The sequence below is a fragment of the Phyllostomus discolor genome, chromosome 3 (assembly GCF_004126475.2).
Source record: "Phyllostomus discolor isolate MPI-MPIP mPhyDis1 chromosome 3, mPhyDis1.pri.v3, whole genome shotgun sequence".
NCBI classification, from domain to species: Eukaryota; Metazoa; Chordata; class Mammalia; order Chiroptera; family Phyllostomidae; genus Phyllostomus; species Phyllostomus discolor.
In genome coordinates, this window is record NC_040905.2 from 49,324,709 (window position 1) to 49,350,346 (window position 25,638).

General features: G+C 39.7%; 1 protein-coding gene across 2 annotated transcripts in view; it reads right to left on the reverse strand.

The window, feature by feature from the left end:
* HOMER1 (homer scaffold protein 1) overlaps window positions 1–25,349 on the reverse strand; it is a 114,539-nt gene extending 89,190 nt beyond the window's left edge. The window contains exon 1 of one of the 2 annotated variants that reach the window (XM_036020458.1): window positions 25,254–25,349. In XM_036020458.1, coding sequence (XP_035876351.1) covers window positions 25,254–25,255 — 2 coding nt within the window. In that variant the 5' untranslated portion in view covers window positions 25,256–25,349. Of the gene's footprint in view, window positions 1–11,822; window positions 13,649–25,253 lie in introns of those variants that run through there. The other variant, XM_028509948.1, reaches the window with a different exon arrangement.
* Between the last annotated feature and the right edge of the window lie 289 nt (window positions 25,350–25,638).

Consider the following 25,638-nt stretch of genomic DNA (forward strand, 5'->3'; position numbering starts at 1 on the left):
ACCACCTGTTGGACACTTTCTGCATAAAACTCTCCCCTGAGTATTGGTGTAAGGGTTGAAAAAGATGGAAGAATGTGCCAGGTGATTAGGTCACTAATCTTTTGACTTTCAGTTAATCCAAAGGGAGGTTATCCTGAGTGGCCCTAACTCTGAGTCCTTTAAAATAAGATTAAGCACCATGAGGGACTCCTCCCGGTGGCCTCAAAGGCACAGCCTATTTGAGCTTCAAAGCTGCAAGGAACTAAATTCAGCGAACAATCACATGAACTTTGAAGACGCAGACAGATGAGACTAGTCCCAGCTGCCACCTTGACTGCAGTCTGGTGAGACCCTGAGCAAAATACCCAGCGAAGGTGCCCAGACTCTGGACTCACATAAATTGTAAGATAAGCGGGTGTTGTTTTAAGTCACTAAAATTGTGGTCATTTGTCACACAATAACAGAGAACAAAATTAAGCAGAATAAATAACGTAGGAAACCATACTTCCTCCAAAAGCACAAAACGTCAGGAGTCAAAGCCGTGTCAGGTAGTTTTAAAAATAATACAGTTAGAAATTCCAGAAAGCAGAAGTCATTCTGAATAAGAAATGAGCATGATTGGTAAGCACTGCTGAAAGTAATCAGGTTTAAGGAGATAGAGATCAGTGTCAGGTTGTCCTGGATCTTTTTACCTCATAAAAAATAGATACAAGGCTCAAATCAGGGTTTTCCTCCTTAGTTCAAAGTTCTAATTTTCGAAAATTGCAAGCAGGGGGATAAGCTTCAAGAATCATTGAAGCTTTTTAAAATACAAAGTCTCTCACGTGTGTAAGCTTCATTTATCAAATGCATTGACTTTAGGTCCTTGGACCAGCAGCATCAGCATCACATGGGAGTTCCTAAGAACAGCAAATTCATGAGCTCTCCTCCCAGTGAATCAAAAACTTGGGGTGAAGCCCAGCAAGCAGTGTTTTTAACAAGCCGTCTAGGTGATTCTGATTCAGGTTCAGAATTGAGAACCATTAACCTAATGTTAATTTCTGCCACTGTCCTGCTGTGCTCTTGGTCTTCATTTTTTAGTCAAGAGTTTAAACATTTCCAAACTTAACTGTATCTGACCTAGATTAGAATGTCACAGTCACTAGCACATAGTAGGAGCTCAAAAAATGTTTGCTAAATAAATAAAAGATTAGGCTTTAGATGTGTTTCTTTTGCCAGAAAGTTTTTGCAACATACTGGATATAAATGCCTTCAGGCAGTACATGTTCTCTTCACCTTCCCCCAGCCTGCACCAGTCCTTACTGCCTTCCACCTTATATGTTCACACATTTTTCTGCCCAGCCAATGGCAGCATTAGAATGTGGGACCTCTGGGAAATATAATTAAAAAAAATAATAGTTTTAAACCTATATACAATACGGTCCAAGCTTTTCTCATGAATTCTATGGAATCAAGTAACTTACAGCTATATCATGATTACAGAAATGGTGCAGTATGCTACAACTGGTTCTTTCACTTGCAGGTCTCTCCATCCAGCGTTAAGCCCTACAAAAAGTGTTACAAAATAAGATCACAAACTTTCTTTTTCTAATCTGAAGTCAGCAGAGAAGTAGACACTGCCTACTTAAGTATTTCATTGGTTCGTGTGCCCATCGACAACAAGGGCAGTTAACAGAACTTTGACTAATGGAATTTACAATTTAATATCAACTCTGGAAACTCTATACCAAACACATGTACAACAAATCATGTACTGCACCAAGCAGGGATATAATTACACTAAAATCAGAATGCAGTTTCTTTCAGAACCGTCTAAAAAGTAAACAAGATATATTTAATGAACTCACCACTAATATCCTAAGATTGCACTAAATCAGAATTTTTTTTTAAAACCATGAGGAGTCAGAAACCCTTCTCTAAGCGAATCCCTACATATGGGAGCATCCATTCAGGGTCTCCTTACACTAGTGGTAAGAGCCCCGAGGGGCTGGTGGGTCTAGCACGTGTTCTGCCATTTCATAGCTGCAGAACCTCCCATAGACCAGTTTCCGTATTCTTATCATAAAAGTGGACATTAGTATTAACACTCCAATAACCGAGAGCAGAACCACTCCTTATACTTAAATAAGAAACCACTTTTGCTATCATCAGAATAACTAGTCCTTTAGCCAATTTTTAAAAGAAAAATGAAATACAATTTGAGATAAGCAAGCTAAAACTGACATAGACATGTAAGTATCTATATACAGGAACAGGTATTAATACTGTAACTTTGCACTATAGATAACAGCATTTTAAAAAATATTCCTTACTCTCAGAATCCAAGAGAAATTCTAATACTTAATACAGTCATCATAGAAAAAACACAAAAATTCAGACTCAAAAAATTTTTTCACACTCTTACCTTCCAGAAATAAATACAGTAGCACTTTAAAGAATTTCCTTCAAATATTTTTACACACAGACAGAATTATTTTATATAGTTGAAGTCATAGAGAACATGCAATTTTACATGCTGGTTTCTAACTGACCACTGTACCATCTCTGAAAACATTCTTCAGGCTAGTTTTCTACCATGTGAATAGCCTATAGTTGAACTATACATAGATCATATACTAATTACTCAAAATATGTTAATATGCCACAAAATAAAACTAAATAGCAATGATGTAAATTAATGTGTTAGTATTTCTATCATACTAGCCATAGGGATGGCAATAAATATTAACTTGGCATTAGTAAAATACTAAATAAAACAATGAAAACAAACTACAATTCTATATCTTATCAGTGGAATAAGGAAAAAGGCAGCCTGTATAACCTAGAACTAGTTTTTTGTTTCTTAATTGGCAGAACCTCAAGACAGATGAGTTTAGGGGGGCCTTGAGAGTCTTCTCATTCAGCTGACTACATACAGATCCCTGGCAGTACTGAGTAAACAAGAGTAGGTAGAATCCTCATTCTGTAAACATTGTGGGAGCTAGCAGGGTGATTAAGCAAAGCACATGAATTTTAATGTTAAAAGTCATGTGACAGAGATTCATAACAACAGAGTAGGGCAGAAAACGACAGTTTTACAAATGAATAAGCCAAAAGAAAGCAGAGAAAGGTAAAGGAATAGGCTAAGCACACTCAAATATTATAGCAGGCTCAAAATAATTGTGCTATGTAAGTTTAGCAATGAACAGACTGACAGAAATTTTCTAATGAGTACTTTGGGCTCTTTGATCGTCAAATCCACTTAAGATAATTTCCTAGAGACTGTTATTAAGAGCCTAATGGGGGAAACTGAAAGGAACTAGGGCAGAACACTCTAACTCACAAAAAAAGCCTTATTCAGAATAACCCTCAAAACTTCTTATTTGTAAATACTTAAATGGAACAGAAGGAAGACAATAACTACTTAGGTTAAGTGAGGTGTATATAAATGTAAAGGTGGAAGAATCCAACAATTTACCCAGAAAAATTATCAGAAAAATAATTGGTACAACCAACTGCACATTCACTTGCTAGGAACCAGGATTTTCCACATACCAACAATGGGATCTGAGATCCCAGATCCTTTCAGCCTACACTGCGTATATGCTATGCTATGAAATGGTATCTAGGAAATGCAGTGTATGATGCCCCTGGAAATCTGTACCAGAGCTGTTGCTCTCAGTTCACTGTTATTAAGGCTGTCCTACTAAAGACAGGGACAAATGAGGAGCATGCCCTGCTATGGGGTGAGCTGTGTGTGGGGTGGGGGGTGGATTCAAGGACATCTTTCTATAGCTGTCTGGACTCTGAGGCATGTGAACACAGGGATCTAGATGTGCCAATAGACAGGATGTAATGAGCATGACTTAAAATGACCTTATAAAGTAGTGAAAGCTACTTTGGTATCTGTGGTTCCTCAGCACAGTGTTTTGTTTGTTTGAGTTTAATTTCTACCTGACTCTTGTTTGGTAATTTTACAAAAAACCCTCAATTCTTACAACTGCTCTGCCTGAGGAACTGGTTGTCAACCCTTTTAAAAAAATAATATAGAAAAGTTTCATGTTTTATAAAAGAAAATGTCCAGAAAGCAAAACTATTTTTTAAAGCTAGTATTAGGTATTAAGGGATTCGGGTGATTCTTTTTAAAAGCTAGGTAAAGTGCAAAGGTAAACAGTACTGTGAAGAGAAAATATTGATTAGATGGTTGAAGTTTTTTTTTTATTTCACAAGTAATTGTATTTTCTGATACAAGAAAGAAAACACTGACTTTCTGCATTCCTCCAGTAGCCTACCTTAAAAGAGAAAAGATAATTAACGTGTAAACAAAATTCAGTTCTTAAGTCATATGTTAGTTCTATATATTTAAAATTCTTTTAGCTACACAAGAGCCATACTGGGCTCACAATCCATTATTGTTGGGGGCGGAGGGAACCTCATGACAAAGAAGAAGTTTGTTTTTTTCTTTTCCTTTGCAAGATCACTAAAAAGATTTAAAAGAAATTCTAAATTATACTTGTCCCTGTAAAATTAATTCTAAATTATACTTACCAGACAAGTGAGCAGATTTTTAAAAACTTTTTAAAATAAGATGAGAAATAATATACAGTGGGGGGAAAGGCAAAGCATAAAAAAGACATATATATTAATATTTTGAACCTCTTCTCTCAACAGTGTTGCTTAAAACAAGCAGCACTGACTCTTCTCAATTTCATCTTTTTTCCCCCAGATATTTTATTAGGGAGCACAGAAATGACCAACATCACAGATTTACGAGGAATGGGAGAAAGAATCAAGCTGCAATCAGAGCATAAGTTCACTGATGACTGTCTCTATTAACAGAGAATGATAATGGATTTTCTAATTTTATAGTATACAGAGAGGTATGCTGTAAAAGTTTAATATTGCTACTATACTATTTTATTTACATGCTTAAGACCACTGATGATTAGCTTTTTAAAAAATTTTACCTACTCATACAGTGCCCATTTAGTAAGATGTGAAAATTTTTTCTCAGTTCTTACAGAGAGGCTAAAATCCATATACTTTCATCACAAGGAGATTCCTTTGAAACAAAGATACTTAATGAGCCTAAAATCTTAAACTAAATTTTTAAAAACTTAACAGAGAAGTCTTTTTGATCTTAGGAAAATCTTGCTTATTCTATGAACACAATCAACTTCATGAATTACAAAGTCACTTTACAGGGTAACCCACAGGTCATAAGGCATTACAACTGTGCAACACAGACACAAATTTGCACATTTCATTCAACTACACGTATCCTACTTGAGAAATAAGGCTATTTAAAATGCCCTATATTCAGTCATTTAAAAAGTATATCAGGAAACCCTAAACATTTGGAACTCATTTTCCCTACTCTTGTCCAGTGACTGGATTAATCCTAAATAACAAAAATAAATATTTAAACTAAACACCAGAGGTATGAAAAAAAAAATCACATGGCAGTAGAGAGGTTAAACCCTTCGAGATTTAACCACCTTTCTTATAAGATATTCACTTAAAACTAAACTGAGTTTACAAACAATGAATAAAGGCAGTTTCATCCGTCAATCCCTTAAATGCCAAGAATAACACTTCAGGTAATCGGCCTAAATCAACCTGCATGATTCTCTAATCCCCCAAAATAAAAGTCACACTAATCAGATTTATATTGTGACTTCATTTCAAAATTATGAAACTAATAAATTACAGTACTGAACCAAAATTAAGAGATTCCCTTAAACACATGCTTTAATACACTTATATTTTGAAAAGGATTTTTTTATATATACATATGTTTGCTCATAATAGGTTTGCAAATTTGTTGTGAAAGTTTAATAGCTCTATTCAAGAGCCAGGAAATCAAAATAAAGAAAAAAAATTACAAGTGGAAGAAAGAAAAATAGGAGCAAAAGGATGTTTTTAAGAGATTAATGTCTATACAATATGACTAATCAAAATGACATAATATACCCTGCTTTCAAGAATTACACAATCACATCTTAATGTGCTGCTCATAATCACTATTTCATTCTTATAAAAACCTCAGGTCAGAGCCAGAAACATCATGTACCACATCCACAGTCTCCCAAAAGATCCCAACTCTAACAGTATTTGCTCCTCCCGAAAGTTAACTCACATAGATACTTAATGTGACCACTGGGTTACATGTAACAATGGTTAATGTTTATATTAACCATAAATATAAACACTGACTAGTTTATACAGTCTTACGAAGAGCTTTGCACAAATATTCAAGTACCATAATCTTGATTCTCCTCCTCATTCGATTTGTGTCCTGTTGAATATGAAAAACTACTCAAAAGATTTCATTTTCATTTTTAAAATTCTAGAATCAAATCTAGTTTTTAAAAAAATACATTATAAAATCTTATTTATGAATGTAAATCATTATATTCCTACATCTTGGTAATGATAAATCAACTTGCCCTCTCATGTAGAGATCATGTTACCTGTCAGTTGAGAACAGATGGCCTACCCATCCCATCACCACCAGATTTGGAAATTTCTCTTCCTCCTTCCATTTTTTGGGGGGTGTTGGAAGCGGGGCTCTGATGAACACTGCCAATCCCAACAATGAAGCAAACAGAAGCTGGGAAGTAAGGAGGAAATTATGGGAGCAAAGTCAGGAAGACAGAAGTTTGAGGGTGAGAGGGGGCTTAAAATTTTTCCACTGCCTTTAAGTGGGTAAATGCATTGTAGCCAGGGCAGAAGTGCCAAGAGTCCACTGCTGTTATCCCTGTCCACATCGCTAGAACAAGAGAAAAGAGGGAGAACTCACAAGAATAAACGGAAATAAAAGTGAAAAGGAAACAGCTAAAAGTCCTCACTATATGGAACAATAGATTATAGATACAATAGGTTATAGATTGAGGAAAAAAGTACATTTGGAAAGAGCAAGAGTGTCCTTCTCCATGTATAATATGTTATCTCAAAAAACCCTAAAAACAAACAAAAAGGTTATTTCAAAATTTCGGTAAGAGTGGGGTGGGCTCAATTATTGCATTAACATATTAAAAAATAAACCTATTCTCATAAAGTCCTCATCACAAGAAAAAATATTTGTAACTATATAAGGTGATGAATGTTAACTAGACTTAACTGTGGTCATTATTTGACAAATAATGTGTGTTAAATCATTACCCTGTATACCTTAAGGTAATAGAATGTTATGTGTCAATTACATTTCAATACAACGGGGAGGAGGGCCCTCTTCTCAAAATATGCAAACTCTCCTTCTATTCTTCTTATGGTTGATATCCTCCTAATACATGCTGATAGATATAAAATTGTACTACTTTGTGATTCACAGGGCAAATAACTTTTCAACTTACAAGGCAAATCTTACTGGCAACTCCAAGTTCTCCTTAATTACTTTCTTGGTAGAATTTTCAAAGTGTCCTCACTCTTGCTTTCCATGCAGTTGGCCTGGGAGTTAGACAGTCCCTTTTAAAGGGCTTCCATTACAGTTCCAAATTCATTTCACGGCCTGAATGAGCAGCTCTGCTAGGAATATGCCACACCATTTCCTACATTTTTACCTCTGCACATGAAATGCCCTAATCCTGAAAAAGTCCTGCTCAGACCACCACACACAACTCAGCACCATCCCTTCCTCCTTCTACCGTGGAATTTTCCAGGGCCTGCCCAGCTATCCACTTCCCCTGCCTAGAAAGGGTTCACTGCTCTGGCTTGGTGTTTCCACAGGACACAACACACAAAACCAAATTTTAAACAATTTTTAAAACTGTTTTCTCACCTTTTTTCCCTGACCCTACATGGGGCTACTCTGCTTAAAACCCTCTACTGGTTCCCACAGCCAAGAGCAGTGTTTTTCAAATTACCAGTTGTTACTGTCATCACTTCCTATTCTAAAAATAGAACAGAAAAACAAGAATGCATCATACAAAGTGTATTATTTCCTGAAATTTTATCATTTACATATGTTTGCCCTAGATACTGAGGTAAAATTGTCTTACTATAATGGACCATTGCCCAAAAAAGCTTGAAATATACCCGCTTTTGTTTGGTCTACGAGGCCCTCTAACCTGGCCCCTGCGTAAGACCCTAGGCCCATCCCTTGCTACACCCTAAAAAGCCAAGTTCATCATGTCAAACTTTTGTAGTTCCAGGTCTCAGCGTAATCATACTATTATCTCTGTCTTAAATGCCCTCTCATTTATCTGCAAGGCCACCTGTATTCATCCTTCATTATTTAATACATCAACTCCTCCACAAGACCTTTTTTAGCCTTCCCTCAGCAGCTAATGACACACCCTTTGTACCTCTATGAGAAATTACAACCTACATTATGGCTCCTTAGACATTTCACTGTACTTTTCAATTTTAGGCTCGACTATCTTCCCAACTTCTAATCTATAAACTCCCTGAAGGAAGGAATACATTTTACTGTATCCCTGTCTCCGTATCAGCAGCACTGAGCTACCGTACATGCCACATGATAGGGGTTCAAAATTGGTAAAATGAATGAATAAAAAATTAACTATTTGCATCTAACTTCTGTAATGTTAGAAATGATTGCCTTTGCAGCCCTGCCCAGGTATCTCAGTTGGTTGGAGCGTTGTCCAGATGCACTAAGGTTTCAGGTTCGATTCCCAGTGAGGGCACGTACAAGGATCAAGTACTGAATGCATAAATAAGTGGAACAACAAATTGATGTTTCTCTCTTCCTCTCTCTGCCCCTCTGCTTCACTCTCTCAAATCAATAACTAAAATTTTTTTGAAAAAAAAAAAAAAAAAGATTGCCTAACTACGCCTGTTCACATTGCAGTGCTGGATCAAGATTTCCTCATTTTTGTTACAGTAGCTCCCAGAGAGCAGCACCCAGTAGCCTAAGGCAGAAAGAGGAGGTGTCAGATTTCTCTCTCAGTAAAGGGACTCAGTTCAGGTTGCAATGCAGCAGCACCCACTTCCATGCTTCAGGAAGTTATCCAGGGAAAGGCAGAAAAGAGGGTTTCCAAAGGTTCCCACAGGCAGGTGAGATAAATCAGAAACAGCATTAACAGCCCTCATTAGCAGGAAGAATCACATTAATTCTTTAGGGAAGTGGGAGGGAGGATTTTCTATTCCTTCACTGATGGCACTAAGATGCCAATATGTGAGCTAAGCAAAATAAGATAGCATGAAACAACTCATTGAAGTTACTTGGTTTCTGTTCCCTACTCTAATAGCTCTGAAATAGCTACTGACTCACTGCTCTCATTATGAGATACTACTTGGAGGATTAGGGGTCCTACCTAACAGGGGCTCCTCACCCAGGCTTCGAAGCTTTTCATAGACTTTATCTTACATACATGAATTGCTCTAATTCTTGGGGGTCTGATACACCTATTTCACAAGCCAATACTTCCACTGCCTTCACTTAATTAAAACAGTGCAGGCAGCATCCAAGACACTTTGACAGACTCGGCCAACTGTCAGTTTCAGCTGTTCTTTTCCGTTTCCACCGTAGTTGATAAACTACTATTACAGGAGCCAAGTTTATTTCTGCCTGAATTAATCACTCATTTTCTTTAAAAATAATTCATTTTGCTTACACTTTGCCTCTAGACTTGCAATTTTATCCATAATTAAGGCAAAGATAAATTATTATAATAACCTAATGTTGGTCAAAAATATATTCATAAAATGTGAAACTCTTCACCCACAATATTAAGTTTTAGATACTTGTTATAGAGGAGGTTAATTCATGATTGCCTGGTACAACTTTAAAGACCATTTAAAGCTCTGTTTCCTTTTGTCTTAAATAGGCGCAAAGGGCTATGCTTATTCCATACTTACTAGGTATAAACACCTACCAAGTGTAGAAATCTCCACACTTGGGGCTATGCCTTTCTTGTGTGCTCTTCTAATTTCACCCACCCACCCTCTCTTGACAACCCTGCGTGAGCGAGTCTATCAATGAGAACGAGGCACAGCCCCAAATAATGCCATAAACACTCCTTTTTCTCTCTATTCCACCTTTAAGACTTATTAAGAAAAGGGTAAATAAATTAGCTTGTAAACAAATTTAATTACACTGAAGTATCTAAAAGGTGAGCTATGTGTGGGGGCTTGTTTTCAGATACTAAATACCAGACCCCTTAGTATTAAATTCATCCCCAACTTCCTTGGTAAAATGATGAGCATTCACGCAGATTTAAGCCTATGGAAAAACAATTTTCTTCCGTGATGCCACCACTCCACTGTCTACAGAGAATTCAGCCTTCAACATGAAAAACTGTCATTTGATTTTTTTACTCATGTCTTAAACAGAAGAGCTGTAGATTCTCAAGAGAAGCCATGTTTCAAAGGTTTTGAATAGTATTTTCCAGTATTCTCTCTTATTAAAGTTGGTGCAATTCACTCAAAATGTTTTTCAAATGCCATTATTTTTCAGCTTACATGCTTAAAAAGTGCTCAGCTAAAACAACCTCTCCATTTGAAAAATTTACTTCAAGAAACTAGTAATCAAAATAGAAAGAGAAGAAAAAGAAAATAATTCACTTTTATAGTCTAGAAAAAAAATTTAAACTCATCTAAGTCCTTCATTTTACAGATAAAGAAATAAGAGTCCATACAGGTTAAGTAACTTGCCATAGATCACAAAGCACATTGAGATATTTTAATTGCTCTTAGCAGATCCCCAATTATGCAAGTTAGAAATGTTCTCATCAATTGTCATTTAAATTTTAAAACTATCACTCTTTCTCATTAATTCCTGATGAAGGACTCCTACAACATGTTCTACATTTTCAAAATTGTTCAAGTCAATAAACTTTGAATTCTAACTACAAGAAAAAAGGTAGTATCTAAGAATTTCCCTCCAGAAGTTTCAAGTAAGATTAGGTGTGTACACCCCTAAGCTGTCATAATGGATTTCAAAGTATATCCTTTTATCACTGTCTCCTAACTACATTTTAGGTGTGTTGTTTAACCACCACAAAGAAAAAGAGAGAAAATTCTAGAAGTTTCTCTTTGACAAACAACATCAACAATCTGTCAATGAAATGATTACACGATTACTCCATTAACATATTATGGGTTTCCGGCTTAAATTAGGAAATCACTAGCATTTTATCAATTTACTGAGTGAAGAGTTAACAAAAGGTTGGAAAATGCACTCTTAGTTGACTTTGGATCTGAAAGAAGGTGAAGATCTGACATTATTAGCACAAACTGAAGACCTGAGCAAACAACAGAAGCAATGAACAAGTTCCTTCAATAAAAAGCTCTTTCTTAGTCAAGTTCTGACTTCTTACCAAGTGCACCAGCACTGTGGAGAGGACATCAGTAAGACTTTCTGATTGTCATTTTCATGCCCCAATAAATCAACTCTGCACATGTTAGCTTTGGATATTCAAGGGCAAAGCAGAGGGCACAGTGAGGGGAACAATTTACATTGGATCATTTTCAAGGACTGTAGTCTAACCACTCATTACTTTACAACTGTTTCTTTGTGCAACTGATTACTCTCAAAGTACTGAGAGAATGCAGTACTGTACTTCTCTAGAAGCCACCGGCAACAAAACCTAAGAAAGCATGATTCTGATTACAAACTGATGCGGCAGTTTGACAAGTGCAGTGTGTGTTGCCTTCTTAAATAGCATTAACGTATGTTTATTATGGCCTCTGGGTGTCACGCCACAAAAAAGCAAACAAACAAAACACTTGTTAAAAGGTTAACATACCTATACTTTTAAAGTACGGACAGCTTAGCAAGGTAGCACATTTGTGTGAACACATAAAACATGATTACCACCACGACTCAATAACACGCGCGCGCACACACACAACACACACACACACACTTCAAAGCTCTGTTAAGCACCAAAAATCCTTACCCCATTTTGCCCAATGAAAACTTGCTTTGAAGTTTCTGCTGTTATGCTACGGAATAACTTCCAGAGGAATTTCTCCGTCTGCTATTTCGCAGTTGCTTTTCCACCCCCCGAGGTCCTTTTCTGGAGGTATTTCAGTAATGCTGACAATTCAGTTAGTTCCCTTATGTAAAATGATCTCTCTCTCGTAAATACCAAAACGTCCGAACAGAGGTGGCATTTGATTATTAGAGTTAAAATGCTGCGCGGAGGAGACAGCGGTTAATTCTATTCCACAAAATGAGTCTACGTGTCAGAAAACGCAGAATCCAGCTTCACCGAGTCCTATAAAAAATTAGTTCGGTGGTCATTTCGTTCTTGCTCTCCTCCGCTCACGGAGAGCCAGGTAACTCGGTCTTTTCGGTGCTACTAAGGCTGCGGGTTCAAATTTCTCTACCACACCAGGTCCTGGGGGTGGAGCGTGCAACCCAATGCGACGTGCACTTTATAGAGAGCCCTACGAGAAAATAAAAATCCTAAAGCAGTAATGTCACCGCTTCCCTGCACTCACATTAGAAAAAGCTATATAGAAAAAAAAAAAACCTCCTCGAAGTGCAAATCCGGTAGCTCGCGACGTGCACAGCACTCCACATTGAAATCTGTCTTTTGAATGTTTTTCGCCTCCTAAGACTCGGAGCAGAGAAGAGGTGGGGAGGAGGAAGAGAAGGCTGGGCAGAATCGATTCATTCTCCGGAGGAGAATAAACGGAGCCATTTCCAGGCTGGCAGCAGGCTGGGGGCGCAGCTCACGCCGGAGAGCAGGGGGAGGGGGCCCGATCCCACCTCCCTCAGCCCCTTCCCGCCTCCCGCTGCCGAGCACAATGGAGCCTGGATTCCACCCGGCCCTTCATTCGCTGCTGCCCACTCTTCCCTCCTCTCCAGAGCACAGCAGGTCCAAGGCTCCCGTCGGCGGAGAATGAATGAATCAGAGAGCCAAGCCCCACGCTGCCCCCGGCACCTTGCCCCCAGCTCCTGGGCGGGCAGAGAGGTGGAGGACGTAGCAGAAGTGTCGATGGGAGCCCGAGTCGAGGCAGGAGGATAATTCCGCGTCGGGGGCAGGAGAGTGGGACTCGAAGCCGCGGGAGAGCCGCTGCTCCAGCGCCCCCACCCCTGTTCCTAGCCCCTCAAGCTCCGCGTAGCCGCCTTACAGTCCCCGGGCCCCGCCGCCTCCTCACACTTCCATCACCGCCCGCCTCCGTCGGCCTCCAGCTCCGGCTCGGCAGCGCAGCGGCGACCCGGGCGGCCCTGAAGCCCGCCGCTGCCTCTGCCTGCACCGGTCTCCGAGCAGAGGGCGCCCCTTCTCGGGTCAGCGCCACCCGTTCGAGCCCAGCACGGTGGCAGAGCTGGCAGCGGAGGGGAGGGTGGAGACGGGGCGGGGAGAACGGGGTGCAAGAGCGGTCCCTCCCCCTGCTCGCGGGAGGAGGCAAGAAGCAGCCGCTGCCGCGGAACCGCGGCCAGGCGCCGGGGACACTGGCGCTGACACGTCTCCAGGGCCCAGCTTGCAGCAGGAGGAGGCTGCGGGGAGGATGGTGGTCCCGAGCTGGTCCTCGTGGGAGCTAGTCCGGCCCTCAAGTCCGTCGGTCCGTCCTTCCCTCCTTTCCGTCCCCCTCCCCTAGTGGCCGGTGGCGAGCGGCCCGTGCGCTCTGCTCCTCCGCTGGCTCCTGGCCCCACTCCTGGCCGCCACAGCCTCCTCCTCCGCACCCCACACCAGGTGCTCGCGCTGTGTCTCCATCCTCCCCGCAGGAGGACCTTTAAATAGCAACGTCAGCGCGCTCTTCTCCGCACACACGTCACCCGCCGCTCACGTCACCGGGGTGCGGGGGATGATGTCACGCGGCCGGAAGTACTGCTAAATTAGGGAAGGAGCAGGGGGAGGAGAATTCAGCGAGCTCCTCTGTGCCCACCTGTTCTCGATGCTCCTTAAAGGCCAAAGCACAGGAGACATGCCGAAAGGAGCTTGGAGAAGGAAGCGGCGGCGATTTCCTTGCAACACGGGTGCCAAACGCGAGTGAATCATTCATAGCAACAGTGCCCGAGTGTCAAGCGGGTGATATCCTATCTCCCACTCGCACCTCTGTTACAGCAGCATCCCCGGCTTTCTTAAGTCCCCTAGCACGGAAATGTGGGAGGAAAGCCTGATCACTAGTGATAGGTTATTTCTGATAAGACTAAAGAAAAATCACCTTAGTTTTCGAAAGTTACGAAATGCCAATTCTAGACATAGGAGACTTTAAAACTTCCCCCCGCCCCCCACTTAGTGGTTACTTAAATCACAAAAGAATAAAGAGCAGAGCAATGAACAAATGTCAATAATGTTATAAAGAATAGTAATTAATGGGGGAGAAGGAAAAAGGCCATCAAACGATCTAAGTGTTTTTACGTACCAAACAGTAATATTTTGACTTGGATAATGAGTCAATCTTAACTTAGAAAGTTCACTCGTAAGTGTTATCATAGGTATAGCGAATGCCAGTATAGCCTCTCAATTCTGGTTTATCAAGAATATATGTTCCAGTCTATGGAAATTAAAAATAAGAAAGAACACCAAATACCTTTTTTAGTTTTGAATATTAACACAAGCACATTTAGATTATTTTTGCCTTCCTTAGTTTGCGCTATATAATTACAATGCCTCTTAAAGATGTTGCTTTTCATTTCCTACATGGTAATGGTGAACAGCCATTTACAGGTTTACTACCTGTATTTGTTGTGTGTATAATAAACTATATTTGACTGCTTTTCAAATTGCAATTACTACAAAGTTTTAAAATGTCTTTATTATTTTGATAATTTATTAGGTACACTTAAATAATGAACTTTAATTTTGATTCATGACCCGGAAATAGAATTACTACTAATGCCAAAGGCCATTGTTATTTCAGAGTTAGTCTATAAATTCAGTGACGATGTTTCCCAAACCAAAATCCAGACACATCATTTGACAATAGACAAAATACTTGAAATCTGAAGTGACCTGGAAAATCCATGAGATAGGTTTACCAACCTTTAAAGTGATTATTAGGAGAGTTATAAATATATATCAATGCAGTTTAAGTGAATTAAAAAAAGCTAAACACTACAGAATTTATACCAGGTGTGGCTCTTCAAAAATGTTTTTAATGTTAAACTACTAATATGATTCCTAAGTGAGGAATATTGGTTTTACAGCTTTCTGCATTTACATTTCCTTGGTCAAGCTAGGAGCCCATCCTTAAAGGATACCTGACAGAATAGGACCAATGTGTAACTAAGTCAGGCTTTGGGGTTATCTTCACATTATAAAATCATGATCTTGCTTGTAATTTGAAATACTAAAAATAGTTTTTTAGGGTTATAATAAAGGTTAATAAAGAACAAAATCCTATCTGGTGGTTTGTTTAATATATATTATCATATTGATAGAAACTTGTACTAATTTATCTTTCATATAAATGGAGCTTCTTATGTATAAAATATTAACAATAAAACTGTCATCCTTCAAATGTCATCCCTTGGCTGTTGCAAATTGAAATACAAATTATTTCCTTTCTGAACTAAATTACTTTTCTCTCTTTCCTGCTCTTTCTGTCCATGTTAAGTAAAGCTCACTTTATCATTATCAAACACTTCATTCTACCCTTTTATCATCACTTCTGGCTTACAATATTATTCCCTCTCATCTTCGCCCAACTGTCAAAATGGCCTATCAGCTGCCTCCCTGCCTTTTACACTGCTGACCCTTTGTTAGAGTTTCTACTTTTTGAAGCTACATGATCGCCTCTCAACCACTCTTTTGTCAACTGAAAACTGAGAGCAATCTTTTTCCTATATAAATTTAATGGTTCATTGTAATATAATTATTCAAAGTTTATGTGATTATTTAACTTCAGCTTCTGCTTGTAATGTAGGAAATTCTGCCAATAATTTTTCGATTTTTTTTCTAGTTTGAGTGGGGATTTAGTGTATCAGGGAATCTATATGTCCATGTTCCCAAAGGAATAAGTAAAACATTTTTTGTTTCATGGAATTTCTGCTCAGAAATAAAATAATAAAGTTAATGTTTTTTCTCCTCCCTTGAAACAATTCTAATACAATTTTGGGAGGAGTCAGAGAATCAGTCTATGGTTTTTCATCAAAAAGCAAAATATCTTTTCTCCTAAAACTGGGCTGAGGTATCCCAAATGCTAGTCGTGAATTTCTAACCATAATTGCTTTGTATGTTTTTTAGAATAGTGAGCTTCCTAGAGAGTAATTTTTTTTTTAACCGGAAGAGGCAGAAAGTACTTTAGGAGATTTTCAAATTTTAACAGTTCCTGTTTCCCACTACACTCTGAAAATTTGTGAAGAGGTTTATGAATACCCTCTGATTTTAGAAACTGTGGGCGAAGGCATCTGTTTTAGTTACAGGGTTTACTTCCATGCCCTTAATAGGAGATGGCAATATTCAATGAGTGTTCATAGATTGGTCATTAGGTATGCCTTTTTCAATGAAAAGACACCTAAGAGATAGAAAAATTTTGCAGGAAAGACAGTTAAAGCCAGATTATATTTTTAATTTCTTGTATTAGATAATAGCAACTCCTTTTCAACTTCCCTCTTTTTATTTTTTAATATATTTTATTGATTATGCTATTACAGTTGTCCCAATTTTCTCCTTTCCCCCCTCCACCTGGTACCCCCATTGCCTCCAGCAATCCCTGCCCCTTGGTTCATCTCCATGGGTCATGCAAATAAATTCTTTCACTACTCTATTTCCTATACTGTTCTTAACATCCCCTGTCTTTTTTGTACCTAACAATTTGTACCTTCTTTTATTATTTTTATTTGTTCTTAACAACCTTTTTTAAAATATATTTTATTGATTATGCTATTACAGTTGTCCCATTTCCCCCCCTTCACTCCCCTCCACCCTGTATACCCTCTCCCAGCCATATCCCCCCCTTTAGTTCATGTCCATCTGTCATACTTATGAGTTCTTTAGCTTCTACATTTCCCATACTATTCTTACCCTCCCCCTATCTATTTTCAACCTACATTCTATGCTACTTATTCTCTGTACCTTTTCCCCCTCTCTCCTCCTCCCACTCTCCTGTTGCTAACCCTCCATGTGATCTCCATTTCTGTGGTTCTGTTCCTGTTCTAGTTCTTTGCTTAGTTTCTTTTGGTTTTGCTTTAGGTGTGGTTGTTCATAATTGAGAGTTTGCTGTCCTTTTACTATACATGTTTTTTCTTTATCTTCTTTTCTTAGATAAGTCCCTTTAACATTTCATAAAATAAAGGCTTGGTGATGATGAACTCCTTTAACTTGACCTTATCTAAGAAGCACCTTATCTGCCCTTCCATTCTAAATGAGAGCTTTGCTGGATAGAGCAATCTGGGATGTAGGTCCTTGTCTTTCATGACTTGAAATATTTCTTTCCAGTCCCTTCTTGCCTGTAAGGTCTCTTTGGAGAAATCAGCTGACAGTCTGATGGGAACTCCTTTGTAGGTTACTGTCCCCTTATCTCTTGTTGCTTCTAGGATTCTCTCCTTCATTTTTACCTTGGCTAATGTAATTATGATGTGCCTTGGTGTGTTTCTTCTTGGGTCCAACTTCTTTGGGACTCTCTGAGCTTCCTGGACTTCCTGGAAGTCTATTTCCATTGCCAGAATGGGGAAGTTCTCCTTTATTATTTGTTCAAACGCACTTTCAATCTGTTGCTCTACCTCTTCCCCTTCTGGTACCCCTATAATTCGGATGTTGGAACGTTTAAAGATGTCCGGGAGGTTCCTAGGCTTCTCCTCATTTTTTTTGAATTCTTATTTCTTCTTTCTTTCCTGTTTGGTTGTTTCATTCTTCCTTCTGGTCCACTCTATTGTTGAGTCCCAGTTTCCTTCCCATCACTATTGGCTCTCTGTGCATCTTCCTTCATCTCTTTTATGGTAACCTGCATTTTTTCATCTAATTTGTGCCCAAAATCAATAAATTCTGTGAGCTTCCTGATAACCAGTGTTTTGAACTGTGCATCTGATAGATTGGCTATTTCTTGGTCACTCAAAAGGATGAGTCCTGGGGGACTGATCTGTTCTTCTACTGGAGACATATCTCTCTCTGTCTCTCCTTCCCCCCACCCCCGTCTGGTCGCTCTTGTTACGGTGAGGGGCGGAGCCTTAGGTGTTTACCTGGGCTGGGCACCCCAGTCGCTAGATTGTGACATTGTATGTGGGGACAGGTGCTGGGGTGGGAGGGAACTATGGCGGTAGTTCCATTCTCCTGGGATCACAGTCCCTTCTCTGGGATCCTGGGTTGCGTGCTCTGCCCTGGTCCACAATCGCTGCTTCACTGGGTCCACCAGACACTGCTTGCATACTCAGGGTCCACCGCTGCAATCTTGCGTGCCCCGGATGGCTTACGCACGGAGTTCTCGCCCAGTTCTCCGAGCCGTTGCCGACCGGCGCCCACCCGGCTCCGCCCCTCCTACCGGTCTGGATGAACGGGTCTACTTCAACTTCTTGGCTGTCCGACTTCCATTCAGATAAATTCTCTATCAGTTCTGGGTGTTATTCTAGCTCTAAATTGTTGTTCTAATCTTGGTTGTGGGTGGAGGTATGGTGTGTCCACCTATGCCTCCATCTGTTTGATGAAGCTGCGTCCCCAGGCTCAAAATTAGCAGGAGGAAGAACGTGTTCTGTATCAGATCTCCTAACATGGAACTACTTTTAAGGGACTAGTTGAAGCCCAGCCTACTGAGCTTTGTTTGGTTTTGCTTTCAGAATCGCTTTGAGGCAGGAGACAGCATAGGAAGAACTCCGAGAATGCACTGCTGTTGCTGGTCTGCGTGACTCTGCATGAGTAGTTCACAATTTGTACCTTCTTAATCCCTGCACCTTTCTGCCCATTTTTCCCCTTCCCCCTCCCAGGTGATATCCCTCCTAATGATCTCCATGCCTATGATTCTGTTCCTGTTCTGGTTGTTTGCTTAGTTTGTTATTTGGATTCAATTATTGGTAGTTGTAAATCTATTGCCATTTTAATATTAATTGTTTTGATCTTTTTCTTATATATTCCCTTTAGTATTTAATATAATAATGCCTTGGTGATGATGAACTCCTAGCTTTACCTTGTATGGGAAGCACTTTATCTGCCATTCAATTCTAAATGATAACTTTGCTGGATAGAGTAATCTAGGTTGTAGGTCCTTGCTTTTCATCACTTTGAATACTTCTTGCCAGTCTCTTCTAGCCTGCAAAGTTTCTTTTGAGAAATCAGCTGACAGACTTATGGGAACTCCATTGCAATTGACTCTGCTTTTCACTTGCTGCTTTTAAGATTCTCTCTTTGTCTTTAACTTTTAGCATTTTAATTATGATGGGTCTTGGTGTGTTCCTCTTTGGGTCGATCTTGTTTGGGACTCCCTGTGCTACCTGGACTTGTATGTCTATTTCCATCACCAAATTAGGGACGTTTTCTTGCATTATTTTTTCAAATAAGTTTTTGATTTCTTGCTCTTTCTCTTCTCCTCCTGTCATCCCTATTATTTGGATATTGGTATGATTGAAGATGTCCCAGAGGCTCCTAAGCCTGTCCTCATATTTTTGAATTCTTTATTCTTCCTACTGTTCTGATTGCTTTTTTCTGCCTTGTGTTCCAATTTGATTCACAGGCTCATCCCCTCCACTCTTGTTTCCCTGTAGATTTTTCTTTTTTTTAATATATTTTATTGATTATGCTATTACAGTTGTCTAATTTCTCCCCCTTCATTCCCCTCCACCCTGCATACCCTTTCCCAACCACATTCCTCCCCTTTAGTTCATGTCCATGTGTCATAAGTTCTTTAGCTTTTACATTTCCCATACCATTCTTGCCCTCCCCTTTCTACCTACTGTCTATGCTACTTATTCTCTGTAGCTTTTCCCCTTCTCTCCTCCTCCCACTCCTCTGTTGCTAAACCTCCATGTGATCTCCATTTCTGTGGTTCTGTTCCTATTTTAGTTGTTTGCTTAGTTTGTTTTATGTTTGTTTGTTTTAGGTGTGGTTATTAATAATTCTGAATTTGCTGTCATTTTACTATACATGTTTTTTATCTTCTCTTTCTTAGATAAGTCCCTTTAACATTTCATAAAATAAGGGCTTGGTGATAATGAACTCCTTTAACTTGACCTTATCTGAGAAGCAATTTATCTGCCCTTCCATTCTAAATGAAAGCAATCTTGGATGTAGTTCCTTGACTCATGACTTGGAATACTTCTCTCCATCCCCTTCTGGTCTCTTTTGAGAAATCAGCTGACAGTCTCATGGGAACTCCTTTGTAAGTTACTGTTTCCTTATCTCTTGCTGCTTCTAGGATTCTCTCCTTCATTTTTACCTCGGCTAATGTAATTATGATGTGCCTTGGTGTATTCCTTCTTGGGTCAAACTTCTTTGGAACTCTGAGCTTCCTGGACTTCCTGGAAGTCTATTTCTTTTGTCAGATTGGGGAAGTTTTCCTTTATTATTTGTTCAAATAACTTTTCCACTTGTTGTTCTTCCTCTTCTCCTTCTGGTACCCCTATAATTCAGATGTTGGAACATTTAAAGATGTCCTGGACGTTCCTAAGCCTCTCCTTATTTTTTTGAATTTTTGTTTCTTCATTCTTTTCTGTTTGATTGTTTCTTTCTTCCTTCTGGTCCACTCCATTGATTTGAGTCCCAGTTTTCTCCCCATCACTATTGGTTCCCTGTGCATTTTCCTTCATTTCACTTGGCATAGCCTTCATTTTTTCATCTAACTTGAGACCGAATTCAACCAGTTTTGTGAGTATCCTGATCACCAGTGCTTTGAACTGTGCATCTGATAGGTTGGCTATCTCTCGGTCGCTTAAAAGTACTGATTTTGAGGCTTTCACTTCTGTTTGAGCCATCTCTTTTTCTCCCCTTTGGTCTGGTCGTGGCTTTTACATATGAGGGGCAGAGCCTTAGGTGTTCACCAGGGCAGGGCACCCCAGTCGCTGGTTTGCGATGCTATATGTGGGGGCGGGGTCTGAGAGGGAACCATGACGCTTGCTTCGTTCTCAGTCGGACTTCAGTCCCTTTTACCACTTCCCTCAAGCAAACTTGACCTTTCTGGTGCTAGTTCCCATGTAGGTGGGCTTGTGCATGTTCTAGGACCCCATGGGTCTCTTAAACAAACTCTCCTCTGAGGCTGGGAGTCTCTCCCTGTGCCTCAACCCCCACAGGTGTTTTCAATCAGTGTCCCGAGGCTCTATTTCCTTGTGCTGGGACCCTGGGTTGTGCACAGTGCTTTGCTTCACTATTGCCGCCTTGCTGGGTGTGCCGGTTGCCACCTTGCGCCCATGTTATACCAGCTGCTGCCTGCCCACCCAGGGTCTTCCTGCTGTGGTCTTGCATGCCCAGGATGCCTTACGCTCCCAGTCCCACCGCTCTTTGTGCCTCGACCCCTCTCCACCCACCTGGCCGACTCCACCCCTCCCACCGGTCTGGATGATGTGTCTATTTTAACTCCTTGGTTGTCCAACTTCCATACAGTTCAATTTTCTGTCAGTTCTGGTTGATATTCTGTTTCTAAATTATTGTTGCCCCTATCTTGGTTGTGTGAGAAGGCACAGTATGTGTACCTATGCCTCTATCTTAGCTGGAAGTCTGTAGATTTTTCTTTATTTCATTTAATGCAACCTTCATTTCTGCCTGGGACTTTATTTATATCTCTGAAGTACCCAGTGAGTTACTGGAACATCTTGATGACCAGTAATTTGAACTGAGCATCTGATAGGCTGCTTATCTCCATTTCATTTAGTTCTTTTTCTGGATTTTTGTTCTGTTCTTTCATTTGGGCCTTATTTCTTTGTCTCATTTTGGCAGCCTCCCTGTGTTTGTTTCTGTGTATTGTATAGAGCTGCTTTGACTCCCTGTCTTAACATACCTGTTAAGTTGTATGGGGCAGAGCCTTTGTTAATTGCCGGGTGGGGCAACGTGTGTCACTGTTCTGTTCTGTGTGGGAGAGGGCTCACAGAGGGGATAATGCTACTGCCTGGCCTCTGGAGTTTTGCCCAGGAGGAAGCTAACTCGCACTTCACTTTCTCCCCCTATGCCACTAGTGCCCCTCAGCTGTTGCCCTGGTGCTGAATTCCAGAGGGGGTGGGTCTGCATGAGTCCTAAGTCAGTTTCAGGCCCTTTCAAAGGACACAGTTTCTTCCATCTTCCCACTCCCCCAATGGTGTTTACAGACAGAAGTTACAGGAACTTATCTTTCTGGTGCTGGGACCCTGGGCTGTGTGGCCTGGACTGGGGCTGGGATCCCTTGCTCCTAAGGTATCCCTCCCATTTTTAATCCACCATACAGGGATGTGGGACTGCCTGTTCCCATCCGACACTCCATGTTTCTCCAAACATCTTCACATCTCTGCTCCTCCTTCCTGTCTGGATGAAATGTGGCTTCTTTAATTTTTGGTTGTCAGACTTCCATGCAGCTTGATTTTCTGACAGTTCTGGGCGTTAATTTGTTTTGTAGTCTGGTTGTATTTTTTGATTAGTTGTGCACGGAGGTGAGGCATGTTTACCTACAACCCCATCTTGACCGGGAGTCTCAAATTCCCTTTTTTTTTAATGACCAAAATACTACTATTGCTTCAAATAAAGTCATAGGTAGAAATAAAAGATATCTCTGCATACAATAGAAATTTCAAAATTCCTAGTTTATGCCACATAGTTATATGAAGAAACTAAGTAACCAGGAAAAGCTAAAAGTAATAAGAAAAGAATGAAAGAGTTGTAGGGAAACAGAATTCATCCCGTTGGTCCACCAAAGTCATCCGACATCCTCTACAATATAGCAGATATTGGGTGCTGGTAAAAAGTGTTTAGCCTGTTCAAAACCATCCTTCACTATAATCAATAATGTTCTGAACAGAAATAGGGTAGTTAATAATCTCAAGGATGGGAGCATAAGTGGCATCTCAAAGACAATAACTTAAGGACACTTTTTACTCTTCTGTGTGTCTGCAACCAGAGGGTTGAGGAGTGGTGGAGGGAGGGGCATTAGAGAATTATTCTCAGGAAATGCATGATGTGGTGTACATGGGAAATAATCTCATAGAACTTTCTTGCTCTGATTTTTACCGTGAATTCATTATTTGTTTTCTAAATATGGTTAAAGAGATGCAAATGTAATTCCAGACATATGAAAGAGCATATAAGATAGCTTTCAGTTGGTGCTATAAGAAAATGATTGTACAACTATATATGTAGATTTTTTTAATATTCAGAAAAGGGGATATGGTGCCTTTGAAAAAATTATCTGGTTTAACTGCTAGGTTGTTTGTTTGTTTGTTCTAAACAACAATTACAGAGAACAGGCTGGAAAAAAATGCAGATCTTCAGAGCACTACAGTATAGAACACAGAGTAAAGCTTGTGCTACACCAATACAGTTACTGAGAATGCAATGCTGTGGAAGCTGATTGCCATGGTAACCCAATAATCTTTCTCATGAATGGGGGAACAAGACAACTATGAGGAAAATGTTTTAAATGAGCTACCTTATTTTGTGATTTTTTCGGTGCAAGTTAGGGGCAAAAGAACACCCTAGATGAACAACACCCTTATGCAAGGAAGTTGCCTTAGTATGAAAGAAGACTAAGACAAAAAAATAGGGGCTATTTCAAAGAGAGATAGAGGTTTAAGATGGCAGAACATAACCGGCAGAGACTCGGACATGGCTGAAGTGGGCTGACACAGTACCTGGAAACTGTGTTAAAGGTTCTTCCAAAAATAAAAGGTCAGAATAAAGATTGCTAACATTTGGGAGATTCAGCCAAGATATTTCATGAGTTATTTGTGAAGTTTTAAAAATTTCTTTATTTCTTTTAATCTGATTCTAAGTAGTAATTTCTCTAAAAATTAAAATGGAAATGGTAAATACATCTTTAGCCAATATCTATTTTTTATTTTAATAATGAATTACATCCATGATAAATATGAATATATAGATATAGATATGACTGCATTGATTGTATTGTATCATCTGCTAAAATGTCTTACCCTTAGATTGAAATCCAAACTCCATGTCTTGGCCTAAGAGGCGCTGTGTGATAGGCTCCTGCCAACCTTTCTTACCTTGATTACCATCCACCCAGCCCCCATTGCTAGTGTGTGAGTTAGTATATCAACCGCAAGGAACAGAAATCCCACCTGATGGTGGCTTAAGCTATAAGGTTGTTTTTCATTTGTTTATTTACTTAACAAAAAGTCTGAAGGTAGTTGATTCTACATTTGGTTTGGAAGGTCCAAGGTGTCATTAGGGTCCAGGCTCTTTCCAGCCTTTCACTTTGCTGTTTTCACGTCTTGCCTTTTAAACTTGGTTTCTTGTCTCCTGGTTGTTAAAAGACTGTTGGATTGCTAGGCATCACATTCTCACAAAGAGCATCCAAAACAGAAAGGGAGGGAAAAAGACTGAGGAATTTCCTCCTTTATGTACGCTTCTTACCAAAGAGGAAAACTCTCAAGGGACCCCCAGAAAATTCCCTCTCATGTCTCATTGGCCAGAACTGGGTTGCATGCCCATCCCTAAATCAATCACTGACAGTTTGAGACAAGATTTTTCTGATTCACTTACACAAATGATGGTTCGTCCCTTGAGTCTATATATTGTGTCTAAACCAAATTAGAGATCTCACAGCAAGGAAGAAGAGGCAATGGCTATTGGGTAAGGAAACCACTTATTTGCCACACAAGCCAAAAGCCACTCTACTCTTAAGATATGATAAGATGGTTCCAAATACAGGGTCTTTGCCACCTGTAAAACATACGCCCAAGATCTTCACACTCCTCATTATTCAGCTTTATGCTCAAATTGCATCTCTTGAGAAAAATGTCCTCAACATCCTATATAAAATATCTTGATATTCATAGCCACTCACATTCAGGTCTGTATTAATAGAATTAGTTGCCCCATCATTGACTTAGTGCTTCATCATTATGTGTACTAAAGCAGAAACTAGCTGTTTGACCAGTTGTTGGGATGATATAGGAAAGATGTTTGTATCATGTAAGTGGTTGGATATAAGACCCATGAAATCATTTTTTAGTCAAAGATTTTATGACTACTCAAGTCTGAGCTGATATCAAAGCAGTCCTTCACCATTAGGTTTTCTACGTTGCCTTCTTTAGAGAACACTTCCTCTCCTCTGCTGTTAATCATTTCCACTGCACAACTTACTGTTTTCTCTATCATACTCCAACCTCGTGTCTAGCCTATTGAATAGTTCCATTTGAGTGTTCTTATAAATCAAAGTGGTTAAAACAAATTAAACACCTAATCTGTCATAATTGTCCTCTTGGGATATCCTTATTTCTGAAAATAATAGGTCAAGCAAGACTAACAGATTTGCTGGAGTAAAAAAACAACAAGCTTTTTAAAAAAATTAAACAGCTAATTACTTACATAGGTAGCAAAAGCAGGAACAGCAAAGGTGCCAGCTCCCCCTGTCCCTTGTCCCACAGAACAACACAGAAAGGAAAGAGACAATGCAATGTGAGTAGTGGAATATCCTGTTGCTTCCAGCAGCTAGTAGTTTTATAGCCTGCAGGTGTACACTAAGGGATGGGGGAGGGGTTGTTATATAATAAAGAACAGTGGCTGGCTTTTGTTTCTGGTTCCTGGGAGGTAACCTCTAAATTCTTAAAATTCTCCAAGAGATAAAATATCTTTGTTATTCATGGTGGGCACCTGAGTTTATGCTAATAAGAAAACTCAGGATGGGGGCTGGCCAGCTGAAAATATGAACTATGTGATTAAAGGATTGGGGCTTTGATCCAGGTGATATCAG